Source organism: Mixophyes fleayi, chromosome 5 (assembly GCF_038048845.1).
Source record: "Mixophyes fleayi isolate aMixFle1 chromosome 5, aMixFle1.hap1, whole genome shotgun sequence".
Lineage (NCBI taxonomy): Eukaryota > Metazoa > Chordata > Amphibia > Anura > Limnodynastidae > Mixophyes > Mixophyes fleayi.
Window position 1 is genome coordinate 27,702,162 of NC_134406.1, and position 20,539 is coordinate 27,722,700.

The 20,539-nt window shown below is 39.4% G+C and overlaps 1 protein-coding gene across 1 annotated transcript in view; it reads right to left on the reverse strand.

The window, feature by feature from the left end:
- Window positions 1-20,539, reverse strand: part of CUBN (cubilin) — a 184,331-nt gene that overhangs the window by 19,360 nt on the left and 144,432 nt on the right. The window contains exons 52-59 of the mRNA XM_075211910.1: window positions 19,745-19,866; window positions 18,794-19,019; window positions 18,183-18,370; window positions 16,598-16,754; window positions 14,233-14,382; window positions 11,052-11,240; window positions 7,956-8,085; window positions 6,849-7,066 (exon numbers count right to left, since the gene is read on the reverse strand). Of these exons, the coding sequence (XP_075068011.1) occupies window positions 6,849-7,066; window positions 7,956-8,085; window positions 11,052-11,240; window positions 14,233-14,382; window positions 16,598-16,754; window positions 18,183-18,370; window positions 18,794-19,019; window positions 19,745-19,866 (1,380 nt within the window). The remainder of the gene's footprint in view (window positions 1-6,848; window positions 7,067-7,955; window positions 8,086-11,051; window positions 11,241-14,232; window positions 14,383-16,597; window positions 16,755-18,182; window positions 18,371-18,793; window positions 19,020-19,744; window positions 19,867-20,539) is intronic.

Consider the following 20,539-nt stretch of genomic DNA (forward strand, 5'->3'; position numbering starts at 1 on the left):
CAAATCTATATATACTGGAAATGTTTATGTAAGTTATCTTGTAGGCACAGGCCCATTGATTGATACAGAATTCTGCCACAATGGTGATTGCCAGCATAAAGTTGGCCATATGACCTAGAGAACACCACAATCTTGTGACTGCTGGTTGTGATCATGTTCGTGTCTTACAGTCATCTGACTTATCACAGTATATATATAGTATATATAGCTTGTGGTGTTCTGATTACTTGGCTGAGCCTCTGCCACAGCATTAATGTGTGATTTATTGTGATGCAAAACGCATGACTTTTAGTCACTGGAATTGCTTCAACCTCTTTGTGTTCATCAAGTGTCATAAGAATTATGTGATATGAAAGAAGAAGTTGTCTTTGTGTTACACCCATCATACTTATTACTATGCATATATTACAGTATGAACTGCACATAATGGGCCTGAATCATTAAGGAGAGCAAAGCATAAAAAAGGAGTAACTTTGCACCTGGGCAAAACCATGTTACATTGGAGGGGGAGGTAAATTTAAAATGTGGGGACAAATTTATAGTTGGCGTAGGACATGTCCTAGATCAACTTTACATTTCAGTGTAAAAATAAATATATCCAGTGTTTGTGTGCTGCATGAAAAAACAACCAGTATTTAAGTTATGTGCAAAATAATAAACTAAGTTGCACCCCTTGCTTTGTAACATGGTTTGTCCCAGAGAACATTTACTCCTTTTGTTGCCCTACTTTCCTTAATGACTCAGGCCCAATGAGTTAATTACTATATAGTACATGTATAGCGACACAAAAGATGAGTCATACTTAGGTAGAACACCTGCATACCTATGTAGGGTCTACTGACTTGTACTAACTTCATAAAAGATTATTCCTAGTAAGCAGAGCAAACTTATGGATAACGGAAGTGGGGCAATAGCCTTAAGCCCTAGTATATGTAATGCCCCCATTAAATCATAGAAAGTTCTTTGTATTAATTAAAGGCGAATTGCCCCCCAAAATGAAAATGCAGCTTTTGGTGGATGATCATGTTAAACTCCATCCCAAAAGATTACTACTTGGTTACCGACATTCCGTCTGATCCAGGCTGGTCACTCACGCCTGACACTTCTCTGATCATTCCCTGCTTGCAGCGAGGAGAGACCCCTGATGTCTGCCGTACTCTCATTGCTCCTGCTGATCCTGTCTTTTATCATACAGGCAGCATGTTAACCATTGACAATATGCTGCCAGAGGAAGCTAGGAGAGCAGAACCAGATGTGTGTCAGAACAGCCAGATCTCCTGGAACTCAGAACACCAGAGAAGTAATCACCTGGGATGGGGTTTAACTTGAAAGCAGAGCTGACCTTCACCACCTCAGAGATGATGGAGGATATTGCTGCACATAGGTCAGGAAGGAGCGGCACAACAGGCCTTGAATAATATTATTACATGTATGAATTTACTCCACCCTGACTTCCCCTCTGTCCATGGTCTACAATATATGGCCAAAGGCAAATACAGAAGAGTGAGTGGCCATATTTCACTCTTTCTCCATATTAGCTCTGAGACATAGAACTTTATGTCCTTAAATATGTTCCTCTATATCTACAGTTTATGTTGATATCTACAATGCAATTTTCTCTAGTTTAGGGAAATATATAGGGGCCAGAATTTAACTATTTTAACTTATTTTATTTTTTTCATTTAATATTTTATTTTATTTTATTATTAGAAGGTGATCCAGAAGGTCTGAGTAGACTTTGGGGGACACTACAAATATATTTTCATTATCACAACAATTTGACAAACCAGCTCCAGTTATAGCTGAAACAAACAGGGGGCACCTAAGGCAGTACATTGTGTGAGGGGAGAAGCACCCAGGGCATCTTGTACCTTCCACTGACACTGTGAATCTCCTCGCTGACCACGCCCAGGGCCCGCCCACCCTGATTCCACACATACTCCTTGCCACTAGGCCACACCCCCTATTGTAGTTTGAGAGAACTCTTATGCATCAATAAGCCTCACAGGAGAGCTCACAGAGGAGATAATGGTAATATAGGGAAAAGAAGAGAAAAAAATGGCACTTGCCAGTGAATGGTAGACTTAGTAGCACCACAGTAGTATCTAAGAATATTTATATATCACACCCCCTTCCTATTTGGCAAATGCATTCAAATGGTAGATTGGTGGCCTTGCAAATCTGTGCTGCCATTTTAAAATGGCCATAAATACAGGCTTTCAACTTGTGGACCCAGAGAGGGTGCCAGGAACCATATAATTTGGTCCCTAGCACCACGCTACATTCACAGTGAATACAATGTGCTGCTTCATATTTTCAGGAGGAATTCCTGTGATGTCACTGCAGTGATGTCACAAGTTTTTTCCCCACCAAGCCTCCGTCCCAGGGCAGTACATCAGGAATCACTATTAGCATACTTGTCAGCTCTCCCGGAATTTTTGGGATGCTCCCTGAAAATTCGGGGAGTCCTTCTGGAAGAGATGGGGCTTAACCATGTGATTTGCATCATCAGGCCCCACTCCCAGCTATGTGATGCTGTGAATCTCCTATTACATAGCAATGTATGACTATTGGGTCAATGTAATCTGGATCTAATAGAAGCACGCAAATTTTACACTGCACTAAATCATTTAGTGCTGGGAACAACAGAAAAAAAGTTATAAATAAACAGACTCCTGAAAAAGTGCATTTTTTTTTCTAAATTTTGCCTATTTTTCCTTATATGACAGACTTATATTGATTCCAATAAACTATCAAAAGTCCTATCTCTTCTGATTAAGCCAAAAAGAAACTTATTTCCGGCAAAACAGAAACCAGCATCCACTTAAAAAAGTCTCAATGCAAAAAATGTATTTAATTGAGCAAATATTTATGCATAGTATTCAAACTGCATGCCATGCATTAGTTCTAATGACTTCATAACAAGGTATCCTAATACCTCAGATAAACTAACTATTCAGACTACAACTTGCCCTGTTATGAGAAGACAGTCTTACTTTCTTTCATTTGTCATGTGTTCAATATCCAATAGTAAAAAATGAAGAACTGTCTATATCAAGTTACTAATTACCAAGAGGTATTTTGAGGTCACCCTGTGACTAATATGACTTGTGGCTCACACATGTGACTTCATTTATCTACAGACACGGCCCCTGGGTGGGAATACTTCAATAGGGAACAGCAATGAAATAATGAGGAGGTTAGAGGTATTGAACAGCAGGGACTAAGGAAAATGTACAGGAATTACCTGATGCACGCCAGTTTCAGTAATGTATTCACACTAGTAGATATATATTATATAAATCACTGCAGGAATGAAGTTAATGCAAATCTCTGTTCACACTGAACATATATTAGACACATAAAAGTAGCACAATAATATATACTAATAATATAGTATTTACACACTGTTAGGCAGGATGTCACTCTACAGCTTTTGTTAAGTCCTGAATCTAGTGCACGCTGGGAGTTGTAGTTTTCTAAACAGCTGGAAAAGGGACATGCTATCTACATAGTACAGCACGGTGGCTTAGTGGTTAGCACTTCTGCCTCACAGCACTGAGGTCATGAGTTTCATTCCTTATCTGTGTGGAGATTGTATGTTCTCCCCGTGTTTGTGTGGGTTTCCTCCGGGTGCTCCGGTTTCCTCCCACACTCCAAAAACATACTGCTAGGTTAATTGACTGCTATTAAATTGACCTTAGTCTCACTTGGTCTGTGTATGTTGGGGAATTTAGACTGTAAGCTCCAATGGGGCAGAGACTGATGTGAGTGAGTTCTGTGTACAGCGTTGTGGAATTAGTGTCTATATAAATAGCTGCTGATGTACATAAACAACCTTTCCAAAATCAAGGACCACTTCACAAAATGACCTTAATATTTAAATGTATAAATATATATATATATATATATATATATATATATATATATATATATATATATATATATATATATATGTTTTACTGGCATGTGACAGAACCAAAATATTTCAAGGTCTACTACACCTAAAGTTTTCTTACATAAAAGGACTGGTAATAAAATGTATAGATCTATATGACATTGTATTTGAATTTACTGTACACGAGAGTGCAAACTATTCTAGGTGTTCAGCTACTTTTGGCTACATTGTTCTTCAATTGAAATACTGGCTGCTTTGATTTCAGTGGGATCCTGTTTATAGGAAAATATCTCCTTGCAAGATCAGAATGTTATCCCAAATATCTTCCGTTCTTAAGAGCTTTATTTATGAATATTAGAAGAAACTCTTATATAAGCCAACTTGTATATTAATTTTAGCGAGTATTGTCAATTGTGGTGTGGTTGGGATTGGACTGGCAGGAATGAAACCAAATTCCGCCAAATATATACAGTTGTGTTCAACATTATTGGCACCCCTGAATCATGTACAATATCTCCTGAAAAGGACTGCAGTGAAACAGCTTTGGTCTAAAGACACGCATGTTTGGCAGATAACAGCTAAGGATATAATAATAATAATAATAATAATTTTAAAAAGCAATAGTAAGAAAAACTATAAAAATTTAAAATTTGCCATGACATAATTATTGGCACCCTTTTGAGCAATTCAAATCAATTTGAATAAAAAAAAGAGCTAGATTAGAATCAAGTGTGATTAATTAGAAATTAGAATCACCTGTGATAACTTGTCAGTGCTCACAGGACTTGAATTAACCATTGAATTATAGCTTTAATGTTTAATTAAAAAGTCCACCTTTTATTCCCTGTTACTTTGTCACAATGGTGAAGACAAGAGAGCTGTCTGAGAGCGTAAGTGCTATTATCACCAAACACAAGACCTCTAAGGGGTACCAGGCCATCTCCAAAGACCTTGGCATCCTTGTTTCACCAGTGTGCAATGTTATTAAGAAGTTTGATACTCATGGAACTGTGAAGAACCTCCCTGGACGTGGGGGAAAGAGAAAAATTAATAAGAGAAATCTTCGAAGGTTGGTACGAATTGTGGATTAAACACCACATAAAACATCCAAAAATCTGAAGACTGACCTGGAACAATATAGAGTGATGGTTTCATACCATAACTCACACACTAAACCAAGAAGGTCTTTATGTGTGAAGGACAAGAAAGACCTCACTGCTGAGACAAAGACATAAAAAGGAACGACTGATCCTTGTCAAAATGAACCTAGACAAAGAACAATCCTTCTGGGCAAATTTTCTGTGGACAGATGAAACCAAAATAGAACTCTTTGGCAATGCAGAGCAGCGATTTGTTTATAGGCGACAAAATTAAACTTTTACAGAGAAAAATACCCTACCTACGGTTAAACATGGTGGAGGATCCATAATGTTGTGGGGCTGCTTTGCTGCCTCTGGTACTGGAGGCCATGACTATATTGAAGGAATCATGAAGTCCAGAGGATTACCATGGCATTTTGGAGCGAAATGTGCCACCCAGTGTAAGAGAACTAGGTTTAGGTTGAGGAACATGGGCCCTCCGCCATGATAAAGACCCAAAACACACATCCAAAGGCACAAAAGAATGGTTGAAAAGGAAACAATGAACTGTTTTAAACAGCAATGACCTCAAACCAATTTTAAATCTTTGGAGAGAGCTGAAATCTGCCATTGAGATAAGGAATCCTGCAAACATTCAAGAGCTTCAACAAATTGCCATGGAAGAGTGGGAGAAACTACCAGCAGACAGATGCAAGAAGCTTATAGATGGCTACTAGAAACGTTTGGAGGTAGTCACTTTTGCCAAAAGGTGGACAACCAAATATTACAGAAGGCTGCCTTTAAAACTGTCTTTATATTTCATCTTTGACATTACTACTTATAATTTGAAAAAGACATAACTTTGGACATCCTATAAAAATATTTTGATGATACAAAGTTGGTACATTTCCATTTATTTGTAAAGATATTGTACAGACTGTGCAAAAAAAATTCAGGAGTGCCAATAATGTTGACCAGAATTGTATCTATATATGTAAATAAATATGTAAATATCATGGTGATTAAAGGCTAGGTGGTGCTAGTTTGCCACCTGTTCATGACCTAGAATTTGGAATTCTCACCCACAGGATTGAAACTTGTGTGACCAGTGACCACTCCTATCTGAATCTCGGAGAGTTCAATACAGGCCTCAGTGAGGAGCTGAGTAGAGGGCGTACTGTGAGGCTGTGTGTGTGCTACGAGAGGCAGAGAGTGTGAGAGGACAGTTCAGGGATGAGCTGAGGGCCCAGGGTGAGGCAGGTGTGTAACTTACAGGAGACAGACGATAGAGAGACTGTTGATAGTGAGACAGAAAGTGGTAAGCAGCTTAGCTGCTCACTCCATAGAGAAGGCCGAAGCAGTGAGGCAGTGCCCTGAATGGGGGCTAGGAGCATATCATTTATAATATGTTGCTGACAAATAAAAGCTTCTTTTCCTTTAACAAGCCTAAGTTTGTCAGTGGAAGCTAGTTCCCCCAATATATAAACATATATGTGTACACACACACACACACACACACACTCCTCCACAACTCGTGCCTAATGTGGCAGAGTTTCAGAGGGCTAAAGGAAAAAAGAGCAGAGGGGAGGGGCTCAAGTATTAAAGCTGTGTCCTTTCACTGTATACCTGGTGTAGTACTGACGGGGAGTGCGCTGCAGCCCATTCTGAAACCTGTCCCTGGGCTGGGCAGGGAGGAGGTGGAGGTTTGGATGAGATAACACAGAGTGGACTAGCAGAGCTTAAAAAATACATTCAAAAGACTCATAAGACAATTGCAAATAATGAACACAACAAATATATGTCTATATAGGGGCTTCTGTTTCTATACTTATCGGATATTTGTCCATAAAATGTCAGCAGTCAGTACTTACCTAATGTCTGTCTGAATGATGCTCTCCAGCCACCAGCAGTGGTAACACTATCAGTCTTAAAGACTAGGAATAGGTTATTGCTGGAACTCCTTATAACCGGAGGTGTAACCTTCCCACAGAACCTGCCAATCAGTGTACTGTAGATGTCTGACCCGTCATAGACAGCAACACTATCATATAAACAGGACGATGACGCCTCAACATCAAACTGGTTAAATCTGGAATCATATATCAAAATAATTAATTTATTTAAAAAAAAATAATAATTAGGTTAAACCATAAATCATTCTAAATCAAACAGTATTATAGAAGAAAACGAGAAAATGTAATTTTATGGAAAGAGGTGGTAGTAAAGTAGTCAGAGACTGGAATTTGTTGTGGTGTTTACACTTTTGCTTAGTGCACCTTGCCAGTAATTCTCGCCTCTCTGCACACTTCTACGTTGAAGAGGCGTCTCCTGAGAGAAGACTCTAGATTTACGAAAGCTTCTAAAAGTGAAAAGTGTTGCCCATAGCAACCAATCAGATTCTAGTTACCATTTTCTAGACTGTACTAGATAAATTATAGCTAGACTTTGATTGGTTGCTATGGGCAACACCTCCACTTTTCCTTTTTAGAAGGTTTGATAAATTTCCCCCTAGGTGTGCAGCTTAACATGCACTGTATGGACAATCCAGATGCACTGGTGCAAATCTAAGGCACTTTTTTTGGTGTTTATCAAGTATGCTTTGTAAATGGACTTTATTCATATTATTAGATAATAATTGTATTAGTATAATAAAATAATATTTTCTATTAAAAGGTAAATTTAATTACAAGTTCAATTAAATTACATTTGATATAGTTGGGGGCATTTATGAAAACCGTCCCGCAGATAATTGCATAGAAAATGTGGTGTTACCCATAGAAAACATTAAGAAAGTAACAACTCCTTTTCTTCACCACCAGATCAGTTTTCATAAATGTGACATCCCCATTACATTTAAAAATCGTACCATTAAAGAAAATGTACAGATCTTCAGCAGTTATGAACTTTTCAAAAGTCAGAAATGTAGAAATATTTTTGTTTTACAAAAAAAAGAATATTCAATAAAATTCCTAACATACTTCAGTTCTACAATCTTGTTGTCCTGTGCGGTGATGTGATAGGTGCAGTTCATGTTGTTGTGGTAATTGGTGAAAGAATGCATAGGACTCCGTATAACACCAGCAGTGCTATTGTATGTTCCTCCACAAGCTGAAATATAGAAGACATTAGTGTATAGTTGTCTGCATTGATTTACATGATACAGATTTAATACAACGGGGCATGAGAGGGGTGTATGCACGTAGCCAATGTACAGTAAGGGCGTGCCAAGCTTGAGCGCATCCAATTCAAGATTTGGGCCTCTCAAAGGTACGTGTTTTTTTCTCATATAACTTGCACCAGCTACAGGTCATAATAACTCTTTTGAAGAGTTACATTAGGAAAAGCCTAGTGAGGACACCTTACACAGAATCTAGAGGACCTACATGAAGAAAAGCCTAGTGAAGACACCTTACAGAGAATCTAGAGGATCTACATGAAGAAAAGCCTAGTGAAGACACCTTACAGAGAATCTAGAGGATTTACATAAAGAAAACCCTCTAGTGAGGACACCTTACACAGAAACTAGAGGAGTTACATGAAGAAAAGTCTAGTGAAGACACCTTACACAGAATCTAGAGGACCTACATGAAGTAAAGTCTAGTGAAGACACCTTACAGAGAATCTAGAGGATTTACATAAAGAAAACCCTCTAGTGAGGACACCTTACACAGAAACTAGAGGAGTTACATGAAGAAAAGTCTAGTGAAGACACCTTACACAGAATCTAGAGGACCTACATGAAGTAAAGTCTAGTGAAGACACCTTACAGAGAATCTAGAGGATTTACATAAAGAAAACCCTCTAGTGAGGACACCTTACACAGAAACTAGAGGAGTTACATGAAGAAAAGTCTAGTGAAGACACCTTACACAGAATCTAGAGGACCTACATGAAGTAAAGTCTAGTGAAGACACCTTACAGAGAATCTAGAGGATTTACATAAAGAAAACCCTCTAGTGAAGACACCTTACACAGAACTAGAAGAGTTCATTGAAGAAAAGCATCTACTGAAGACACCTTACACAGAAACTAGTGGAGTTACATAAAGAAAAGCATAGAATGGACACTTGATGAAAAGCAAATGAGGACATGTTATGAATAATCTTGAGGAGGTACATGAACAGAAGACTTGTATAGATACCTGATGAAAAATCATGCATGAGGCATCTAATGAAGAATTTCAATAGGTTACCGTTTTATTTTAGAGATTAAACCCATCCCACAAATGTGTCAGGAGTGCAGTGTTGTGATTTCAGGTGCCTCCTCAATGCTAGAGCAACTCACCTCATTTTGCACTGTTTTGATAGCATTTATTGAAAGAAAGCTGTGGAGTCATATTGAAACACCGCTCTAAGCGCTGTATTCATTTACACTACTGGAGGTGTTGAGTACGGAGAAGGCGCCATGATGGTGAGTTACTCAGGGACTGTACAGTCCCAGGCATGTGGCTACCATAGTTCTTCCACTGGGGTGTTATGGATCTCTAAAAAATTATTTGTTCACAGACAATTGTGAAAGTTTACACATTCTTCATTATTAAAAGTATTTAAAGTAGTACACACTCTACTTTGCTGTACTCTCATATAAATATTTCTACATGTCTTGTGTACAGTGTCGGACTAGCACATGAAAGGCCCACCGGGGGTCTGGAACGCTAGGGGCCCACCAGAGGGGGTGTGGCCAGCCATCAACGAGGCGAGACCAGACACTAGAGGGGGAGTGGTCAGCCCACGAAGGACAGCTAGCACCATAGTGTAGTATATAAAGAATGCAGTGTGTGTATAAAGAGTACACAGTCTTGACCTGCCCCTTAGATTGGGCAGAACAGTCACCAAAATCGGGTTTGTCCCACTAGACTCAGAACATTTGACAGACTGTGCTACCAGTTCTTGTCACTTTCGCCACCTGTGGCTGCTGGTTTCTTTAGTTGCGGCTTGTCTGGATCCTGGAATGTTGGGGGCCCTATTTGGAAAAAAAAATGGGTACATTTAGAAAATTCCAACCAGCCCCGGCGTTAAATCAATAGGACCCACAATTAATACTTAGGCCTTCCTCCAGCCCCAACATTAAAGTAGTAGTATTCCCATTTAAATAATAAACCTATTTACCTCTCTCCAGACAGCACCGGCAATAAATTAATAGCATTTACGTATAATATACCAATTTCTCCCAACCGTCACTGCCATTAAATAATTCATATTCAAATTTAATAAATAGACCTCATGCTCCTCAAACTAAGCCCCGCATTCAATTAATAGTGCCCAAACCACCCCATCTTAAATTAATAGTCCCCACTATAAAATTAAATTGCCCCAGCATCACCCCACAAACAAAATAGCACCCATTAGTTAGCCACCACCTACCACACACACATTACATTGCCACAAGCCCGCTGTGCTATCACACACATTACTGTGCCCCTTATCACCATGCTGTGCCCCCTTATGATCACACTGCGCCCTCCATGCTGCTTTGGCCCTCCTTCATACTCAGCCATGTTGCTTTGGCCCCTCTTCACACTCTGCCATGCTGCTTTGGCCCCCCTTCACACTCTGTCATGCTGCTTTGGCCCCTTCTCACTCTCTGCCATGCTGCCTGTGCTCCACCTTCACACTCTGCCATGCTGCCTTTACTCCCCCTTGCTTCCGTTGTTGCACTTAAATTTTCTATCGGCTTCTTTCTTCCCTTCTTCTCTTCTTCTCTTCTTGCCGACTCCTCTCTGCGCACGCTCCTCACGCCTGACATTCAGTGTGAACGGAGCAGAGAGGAGTCGGGGAACGCTGCAGACGCGTATTATTATTTTTTTTTTAAAGTTACCCGCTTCTCCCACCAATGTGGAGGGGAGCTATCAGGGTTGAGGCCTACCGGTTTATAGCCTGGCCCCCCGGTGGCCCAGTCTGACCCTGCTTGTGTATGCTGGAGAAAGTTGCTAGTAGCTCATTGATTGTTGCTAATAACTCCTTAAACCATACAACGCTATTTTTTATTTTAGGTCCCTATATTTTTGCAGGATCCTCTAAATCACAGAAGCTCACAGCTGATAACATGACCTTACAGTGACTGTAGTTACTCACGTATCACTCTGTAGCTTGCCATAAATCCATGCATAGTTATACTAGAGTCGGTGTAGAAATTGATTGTCATTGTCCCTCTACTGCTGACCGGCGCAGGCACTGAGTCGCCACAAAGTGTTGTCATTGAGGTTCCTGATGTTGATGCTCCACTAAATATTTTCACTCTGTCCTTACTGCAGGATGAACTGGCTGTAAATGGAAACTAATACAGTTAACTCAATTGTATGCTGTTATGTAAAATTCCACAACATATAATATAATATAGTATATTAAGACATAATATTGACTAAAGTACAGTAATATTAGTTTGCATGCAACTTTCAGACCCAGAAATACTGTGATGCAGTAAATAAAAGCTACACAACATGTGTATATATATATATGATCCTATTAGTATAGTGTTATAACTGAAGTCATCACGTAATACCTTCCAGTTTGGTTTAGGCTGTAAAAATTATACTTTTGTCATGAGTTGACGTAATGAACAGGATGTAGTGGGAAAGAACATGAAGTATTTGGATGCTGAATATATATGCAACACACACGTTATAAAATAGCATTACTTATTTTGGAAACAATGTAAGTTTTGTACTGCAAAAAAACAAAAACAACAACCAATATGTATGACAAATGCTTAGTATAAGGCTGTGTACACACTACAGGAACTTTCTCCCGATGCGACATCTTTAACGATTTTACGAACGTCAGAAAAAAAGTCCCGATCAGCATGTCGATTCATGTGTACACACTATACACGTTGCACACGATTTACGTTCAGATCTGTGCTCTTCATCTGTCATAACCATCGGCTGAAAAGATTGTGACTCCCCATAGAGATCTATGGACACTGCCGGTCCTCGGTGCATACCCACGACAGAATTGTAACGACATCGTTCCATCATTGAACGAGATTTTTAGTTCAGTTTAGTAATCAAAAAATAACAATCAAGGGATTAGGCGCAATGGGGAAGGGATTCGGAAATCAAGGACTTATTATATGAGTAGTGAATCCTATATTAAAGATTAAAGATAATGGTGAGAAACAAGTGTACTGATCATATACAGTGTTGATATGATCATTGCCTGTATGTTCTCAAAGATGGAAAGAAAAATATATATATGAAAAATAAGCATAAACCATACAATAAACAGGAAGAAAAACAGATAAAAATGTATCTAATATCAAAAAATTCAACAAGTGACAGAGTTTTTCGCACAACCACTATGTGTATATATATATATATATATATATATATATATATATATATATATATATATATAAGAAAAGTCCATGTTATTACACAGCACATGTGTGTATGGCCTACATACAGCTTAGAGAGTATACATGTATTTCAGCTTGCCCACTGAACATGTGTATACTACACTGTCTTCAAGAAGAAGAATTATCTGTATTGTGCTCATTTAGTCTCAGGTTCCAATACTTTGTTCTTCTACAGAAGCCTTGTGTATCTCCTCAACTACCCCATTAGCAAATCATGCAGAAATAAAGAGAGAGAGGAGAATGGCAATACTGAAATACCTTGGGTGCGTTTATTAATATGTAAGCAAAGCAAAATTTTGATTAGACAGAGAACCTCCTTGACAAAGGATGGAAGGGCTCTGAGAGGAATGAAATGCACTCTACAATGAACCAGATGACACCAAAATTGTTGGAAGGTGAAAGATGAGTAACATGGAAATATAAATCCATGACTTACATGGAACAGGAAGAGGAAGAAGCAGAAGCATGAAGACGATTCTTATTTTGGGTACAAAACTTATACAAAATCTGTCAAATCCTTCAAAATTGGTTCTGGTGATCAATTCAAGAGTTTTCTTAATGCTCAGAAGACCTGACAAGGTGGAGGCAGGGGAGGTGGTGTTTATCCCCTTTCATAACATTTAAAAGTGATAAAAACATTCTTGAGTAGTATCAGGGATTAGGAGTCTGCATTTACATCCGCAAAATGTAAACCTTCTGAAGAAGGAGAGGGCTGCAGATCCAGGACCAACGGAGGAATGGACTGAGCAGAGGAAAGTATCAAAACATGAAGGACCCAAGAAAGGACCTGACAGAACTTTCAATCAATGTCTGGAAGGCTCTGCTGGAGCCACAGTGAAGATTCATAAATAATATATCAAGAAATTAATTCCATATGTCGGACCCCTGGAATCACTTTCTGGTGAGTAGTTGTAATGTAGAGAGGTATTTTAAGAAGAATGACAGGATTCTGGTATTTTTTTGGATTGTTAAAAAAAAAAAAAATGTTGGGAGACCCTGGAAGGTTTCAGAACTGAAAGATGTTTTGGATCGAGCAATGAGAATGGGAAACAAAAAGTTTGGTTACGATTGCCCAGGATGGCTTCGATGGAACCCCCTAGGCTTTGGTGTTTATAAGCTTGAAGGGACATTAGCTGGCAAAATGGTACATGCATAAACCTGAGGATTATCTTTTGAAACATGAACACGGTCCACCTGCATGGGATCTTTGGTAGACAAGCAAGAAGCCTACATCTTCCAGGTTTATGCTGTTCCCTAAGAATTGGCTCTATAATAGCCATTAGCTTTGTCACAAAGAGTTATGAGTCCGTCAAGAGATGGAGGAACATCAAACTTTGCCAAATCATCCTTCCTTTTGTGAGAAATGTCTGCAAAACTAGAAGTTGGCTACCAGAGCTTCATTATTCCAAAGAGGCCAATATGCCAAGTCTGATAGCACATTGATCTAAGGCCAACAGTACCATGCCACAGCCATGCAGACTTGCAGAGGCAGAAAACATGGTCCAGGCAATAGCTGCTCTGCCCGGTGGAGAGGTGTTTCCAGGAACGCTACCGAGAGCGGCAGCGTGTGACATGCAGTTTTATTTCTCTCTTAGCGCACGGACAATATTTCTTGACTTAAGAGAACTCCAGGTACCTGTAACCCCCCCACCCCCTATTCACTAAACATGTCAGTGACATGACTCTCATTAACTTTTACTTTATGAAAGTCATTTTGCCTTTGAAAATGATACACCTAAATTATTAATCATGTCATACATTTAAACAAAAATACAATGATCACAATTGGTTGTAGACTCCTTGTAGGAATAGGAATCATGACACTGTCTAGGCTGTATTATGTGCCCCATTCTTTAATACTCTTTACAGTTCAAACATATTGAATTACATATCACTCACATTCCAATTCAAACGCCAAGAAGGTCAGGACAATGAACATGTTATTGTCCGTGTGGATGGTATAGTTGCAGTTCAAGTTATTATCATATTTATTTGGATAGTTTAAAGACACAATTCGACCACTCGGCTTTCTGAAGTTAGCTCCACATCCTGCAAGCAGAACATAAAGAAAACATTATTCACCTAATCAGGAATCATCGTCATGCAGTTGGTCCTGCACACAACCGGTGTACTAAAGGTCTAGAGGACTGACACCTTGCAGGGTTTGCAATCTGAGAAAATGGTCTACTTGGGCATTATTACTTACATGGCGCGATGAGCACAAAGGTGCTGTAATGGAAAGTAAAGTAATCATTTAGATATTAGCTTGAATTCTGAGACAGTGCCAGACAAATGGGGGTCTGATGGATTGTTATGGATTACAGACCATTTGTGCATAGTGCACCATGTTATTCACTAAACACCTTTGGGTTCATTACGAAGGTACCTACATATCTGCTCCAGAACAAGAGATGCTACAGCTCCCCTACACCCCAAACAGTCTCCATTTTATGGCTAATCAGCTGTTTCTGACACAAAGGCATTATCTATAGATCAGTAATGCTGCCGGGATAAAGGTGTAATCCCACATATATATTTTTAATCTCATTACTTTTTAAACAGCAGGTTTTGGACCTCTGCAACATGAAACTGATTAGATGTTCTCCTATTACCATGACTGGTGCATGCATTCTGGGAACCCTAGGCACCTCCTCTTGTGCATTATGATATCATGGGCCTAAATCATTAAGGAAAGTAAATTTTAAAAAATGAGTAACTTTACACCTTGGCAAAACCATGTTGCATTGGAGGGGAGGTACATTTAAAATGTGGGGACAGATTTATAGTTAGGGTAGGGCATTTCCTAGATAAACTTTATATTGCAGTGTAGAAATAAAGCTATCAAGTATTTGTGTGCTACATGAAAAAAGCAGTCTATAAAAAATAATAAACTCATTTGCACCCCTTGCATTGTAACATGGTTTGGACCAGAAGAAAATGTACTATTTTTTTTGCCTTACTTTCCTTAATAAATCAGGCCCTATATGTTTTAGACTCCTACCACACCCTGACGCCTAGATATGCCTAGTGGTAGCGCCGTCCCTGTGTATAACTCATTTGTCCATTTGCAAAAATCTATCTGTGTGACGAATACATAGATGTCTGTCACTGCAAACATCTGTCCCACATAGAAGCATTGGTTTCTCCTTCATACCACAAGAGTGAAACCTGATCTCTGAATGAGTGCCAGTCATAGAGCTCTTTGCAGGACATGTGATGGCATAGGAAGGAGGCGGGGCTTAATGAGAAGAGGAGCGTTCAAAGCCTCTTATCACTATATCATATGTCATGAGACTGTGGTTGCCAGGGTAATCAAATATCAGTGGGCAAATTTGTTTATAGCAGCTTGAATAAAACTCAAAAGGTTAAAATGAACAAAATTATATGTAACACACCTGATTTTTACAGGGGATTGCAACTTAATAATTAGCATTGGTCCCATTGTATGGCAGAAAGTTAAACTCAAACATTGTTGGGGACCCTCTGAAGGGTGTGAGCAATTTGTAACTCACCAGCATGCTTTCAGCCTTTCTGGGACATAGTCAATAACAACTTATGAGCTATAAGTTTGCCTAAACCTGGCCTAAATCCTGCACCAAATCATAGCATATAAACCTGCTCTTATACTAACCCAACAGCCCTGTTTGGCAGTACAAAATGATGGCAGTATAGTCTTCCTTTAGAAGTTATGAGGTCTACTTATTAAAGGGAAAAGCCCTAAATCCTGCAAAAGCCCACGACTAATGAAGACTATAAGCTTTGCTATGAGAAGCGGTTGAAAATCTTATTAACGTAAGGGTTAATAAATAGACCCCTTAATTTTTAATTCTTTATCTCATTGCTACATTCTCTGGTTAATGACATGCTCTATGCAGTGCAGGAATTGTGTTATAGTATTTTGGTAATTAACAGGTCGAATGGTTTCTTTGTCCTATTTTTTTGCACATCCGCTGTCTCTATGATCCTCATGCCAAATATTTTTATTGCGAACACATGAAATATGGGCATTTTCAATTTGTTTTAAATCATAAATTCCACAGGTTTCTTTTGGAACACAAAGGAGTTAGCTGAAAGCAGAGCAATAAAGTATTGGATCCATTTTAACAGTATTTTCAAACAAAAACAATATGAGTGCTGCAAGTTATTATAATACTACCTGCGACATATTTTAGGATTTGCAGTGAAATAAAATTCCACAATGTTAAATATACAGTATCTGCTAATGGTAAATCCCGGATATTGATGCTTCTAGAGTTATACTTACTGCTGCTGAAACTGGCTGAGAAACCACTTCCTGGATTATCTTGTGATTGGAATGTTAATTTAACTGTACTTCCCGGAGAGACCACAGGACCAGGAGCCGAATCTCCACAAGCAGAAGCCAGTAAGAACTGTTCTGTCTCTTCAGTCCCATTCCATATCTGATCAGCAACAGGGAAAGACAAAATCAGATCATAACTCCGGAGTACGTGTATACATAAACTCAGACTTGCCAACTCTCCCGGGAGAGAAGGCAAGTCTCCCGCATGCCGCAATACCCTGGCCAAAATAACGGGATTCGCGGTGAATCACGTCATTTTGACTCTGCCCCCGCGCAACAAGACGGCATTTCCGTTCTGTAAATCGTAGCTGACATATAGACTTCATTAGGTTTATGCATACCTGCTTACTTTCAGGCAGTGCAGTCTGGGAGAGCGTAATTAGTAGGCGGAGGGGGCGGGGCGTGGTCAATTGCGTCATTTTGGCTCCTCCCCCTCCCCCTCTCTAGTCACGCCCATCTCCCGGACTGCACTGCCTGAAAGTAGACAAGTATGCATAAACTATACGAAATCTATATGTCAGCTGGGACTTACAGTTTTATGGAAAGTAGATAGTCCTTGAAAATAACACCTACACAACCTCGGGATTCCTCAACTCCTCTTCTTTCACAATACTGACAAGGGATGCTATAGATACTAACATTAAATAAATACATTGTTTCCCTGTTCATTTGTAGCCGCCCTCCTTCATGGTGATTTTAGTTTGTCATGTATACTACACTGCTGGTGATTCTAGCATCGATCAGGTACACAGACACACTCATTTTCACTGCTCCCTATTCCTCACCGTCACCTGCATATTAAAGAAAATCTCCCAAAATGTAAATTTTGATTTGTGTGGACTTTAGTAAGTTAAATTAAAAAAAATAAGTTGTACATACCATGGATGCACTGTTCTTTGGATCGGCAGGGGAACCTGATGCTGTAATAGTCCCATGCGGTACTACTCTATCCTCTTACATGTATGAATGGAAAATTCACAGGGAAGAGGCACCAACACCAGGTAGGCCTGTTATCAACAGGCCAAGCGGTAAGAGGAGAAAGCAGTGCGGTGCGGGACTAATGATAACGTAGATTTCTTGCCTCGAACATTAACTAATGAGTGGAGTGCGATTAATTCACTTGAATGGTGAACCCATTTATGTTACAGGCCACCAGAATATAGCACATATAGTGGTAGATTTACCAAACATTCCAAAATAGCAACCAATCAGAATCCAGCTAGCATTCTCTAGAATGCACTAGATAAGTGATAGCTAGAATATGATTGGTTGCTAAGGGCAACCTCCCCACTTTTCCTTTTTAGAAAGTCTAATAAATCTACCCCATAGTTATAATGAAGCATGCCAAACATTTATAAGAATTATACATATAACTAGCCTAGTATACTTGCACATGGAAAGTATTTTTATAGGTCAAAGTTCTGAGAGATGTCTTTGGTGCTATAGTATTATTATCTTTATTTTTATCAAGTTTATAACATGCAATGTATCAAGTTAAGTCTTATGGAAAAATACATTCCCCACGAACCTTCACATAGCTTCTTTGACATTGTCCGCTGCTGTCCGGGATGTGAAAGTTGTCGTTGAACGCCAATTGAAAATGGCTGCTCTCATGAGTTTGTATTGTCCAAGTGCACCTACTGTTGGCAGGGAAATTTAAAGGCCAGCCTGGAGATTTTATGTTACCATTATCTGCATGGATGTAACCACCACAACCTGGGAAATAGAGAATGATTAGAGGAACCATAACTATTATAAACATAACAAGCCAAAGCCTGGAGACAATGGGGGACATTTATGAAAATTAAAGGTGCTGTAACCTGTAGCATCCAATAAGACACTGTCGTTTCTTTTACAGTTTAGGAAAGTAAATGTCTGATTGGTTGATATGGGCAACTACCGGTGAAATCGTTTTCATAATTGCCCCCAATGGCATTGTCACAAAGAAGCAAGACATCTGAGAACGATAGCGTGATGGAATTAAGGGCAACTTAAATATGTTTTTCACTGTTTCATGGGTCAGAAATGAACATGTTTAAAAATTCTGGAGACAATTATTTAGGTCAGGGACATTTAAGCTTATGTTAAAGCATCTTAACCTATGCTCTAACAATAGGACCATAGCGTAGTATCACTCACCTAAGGAGTTTGACGTCCAGTTGGCATAAAATCCTCCCCCGTGCAGTGAATTGTTAGCATTGAAAATGACTAATAATTTATTAGAGCCGGACTGTACCGTTCCAGGGGATGTAGAGCCACAATATTGTCCTATAATTGGTGCCCCAGGCGAGAAGCCGTTCAGTATTGTGACCGAGTCCCAGCGACACACTGAATGGTATTCCACATCAAAATATGCAAAAGAGAGCTGGCAAGAGAAATAATGTTGTGTTTTAGACAGCTGCGGAATAAAAGAGATTACTGAAAAACATGGGCTGCAAGATATAACAGCTATTCACATATGTGCTTTTATTAGTCAACCTGTTCTAGAATGGTCAAATTTACATGTGATTGGTTAAACGCACAAGTGATGGACGGCACAACCATTGCACGTGCCGACCCAGGTGTAAGAATCCAAAAGGAACCCTCGTGTGGTCTGCAGGATGTGACAATACCCCCCAGAGATTACATCTTTGCAGGTGTGTGGTGAGGTGGTAGGGACAGGAGCATGTTTGCTCTTTTACAGTTATAATATATTTATACTATTCATAAGACATTATTAAATAAATTATTTAAGTGTTTGATGATACATTTTACAGAAATAGATTCCAATTTATTCCACCAGTTGTTGTACAGGAAGCATTTCAACACAGATGCAAAAAGGTTCTCGATACAGCTGCCAGAAGATTCTCGACACAGCTGCCAAAAGATTCTCAACACAGTAGCCAGAAGATTCTCAATATAGCTGCTAGAAGATTTTGATTACAGACACTATCACCAATCTTGTGAATGCTCCTGAGAAATGCTGTACTTAGCCATGCCTCTCCTTTTTGTGCTCCAACAACAATACAGCATTTCAGTGGAAACAACTGAGGCAGGAACAGTAATCACTAATCATTTCAATATATTGAGAGTGTCTTATAGAAGACTCACAGTGATGATGTGTCCTTCCGGGGCTTCCAGGTGCCACGCACAGTGACTCAAGCCGGGATAGTTCTCAGGAAAGTTAGGACTTGCTATAACTCCACTTTCTCCACTTTGTATCCCCCCACATCCTGAAACACAAAGTAACCGATCATCAAAGAATTTCAAACATATATAAAAGCATAGCGATGCCCTGCTTCTTTAAGCATGGGTTGTGCATTTAAATTAGACCATGTTTGTCCGTACTCTTCAAGAGAATCTTCTGTGTTCATATACACAGTGAACACTCGAATATTTTAACTGTGTTGCTGTTACAAAATTTACAACATTTAAAAGAAAAATATCAGGACAAGTCATGATCTCATCATCATCATCATCACCATTTATTTATATAGCGCCACTAATTCCGCAGCGCTGTGCAGAGAACTCACTCACACCAGTCCCTGCCCCATTGGGGCTTACAGTCTAAATTCCCTAACATACACACACACACACACACACACACACACACACACAGACTAGGGTAAATTTGTTAGCAGCCAATTAACCTACTAGTATGGTTTTTGGAGTGTGGGAGGAAACCGGAGCACCCAGAGGAAACCCACGCAAACATGGGGAGAACATACAAACTCCTCACAGATAAGGCCATGGTCGGGAATTGAACTCATGACCCCAGTGCTGTAAGGCAGAAGTGCTAACCAGTGAGCCATCATGCTGCCCTGATCTATCAGGTCACACCCACTATTCTAAAACCATGCCAAATTTATAGAAGCCACATGGATGATAGGAATAATCGACATATGA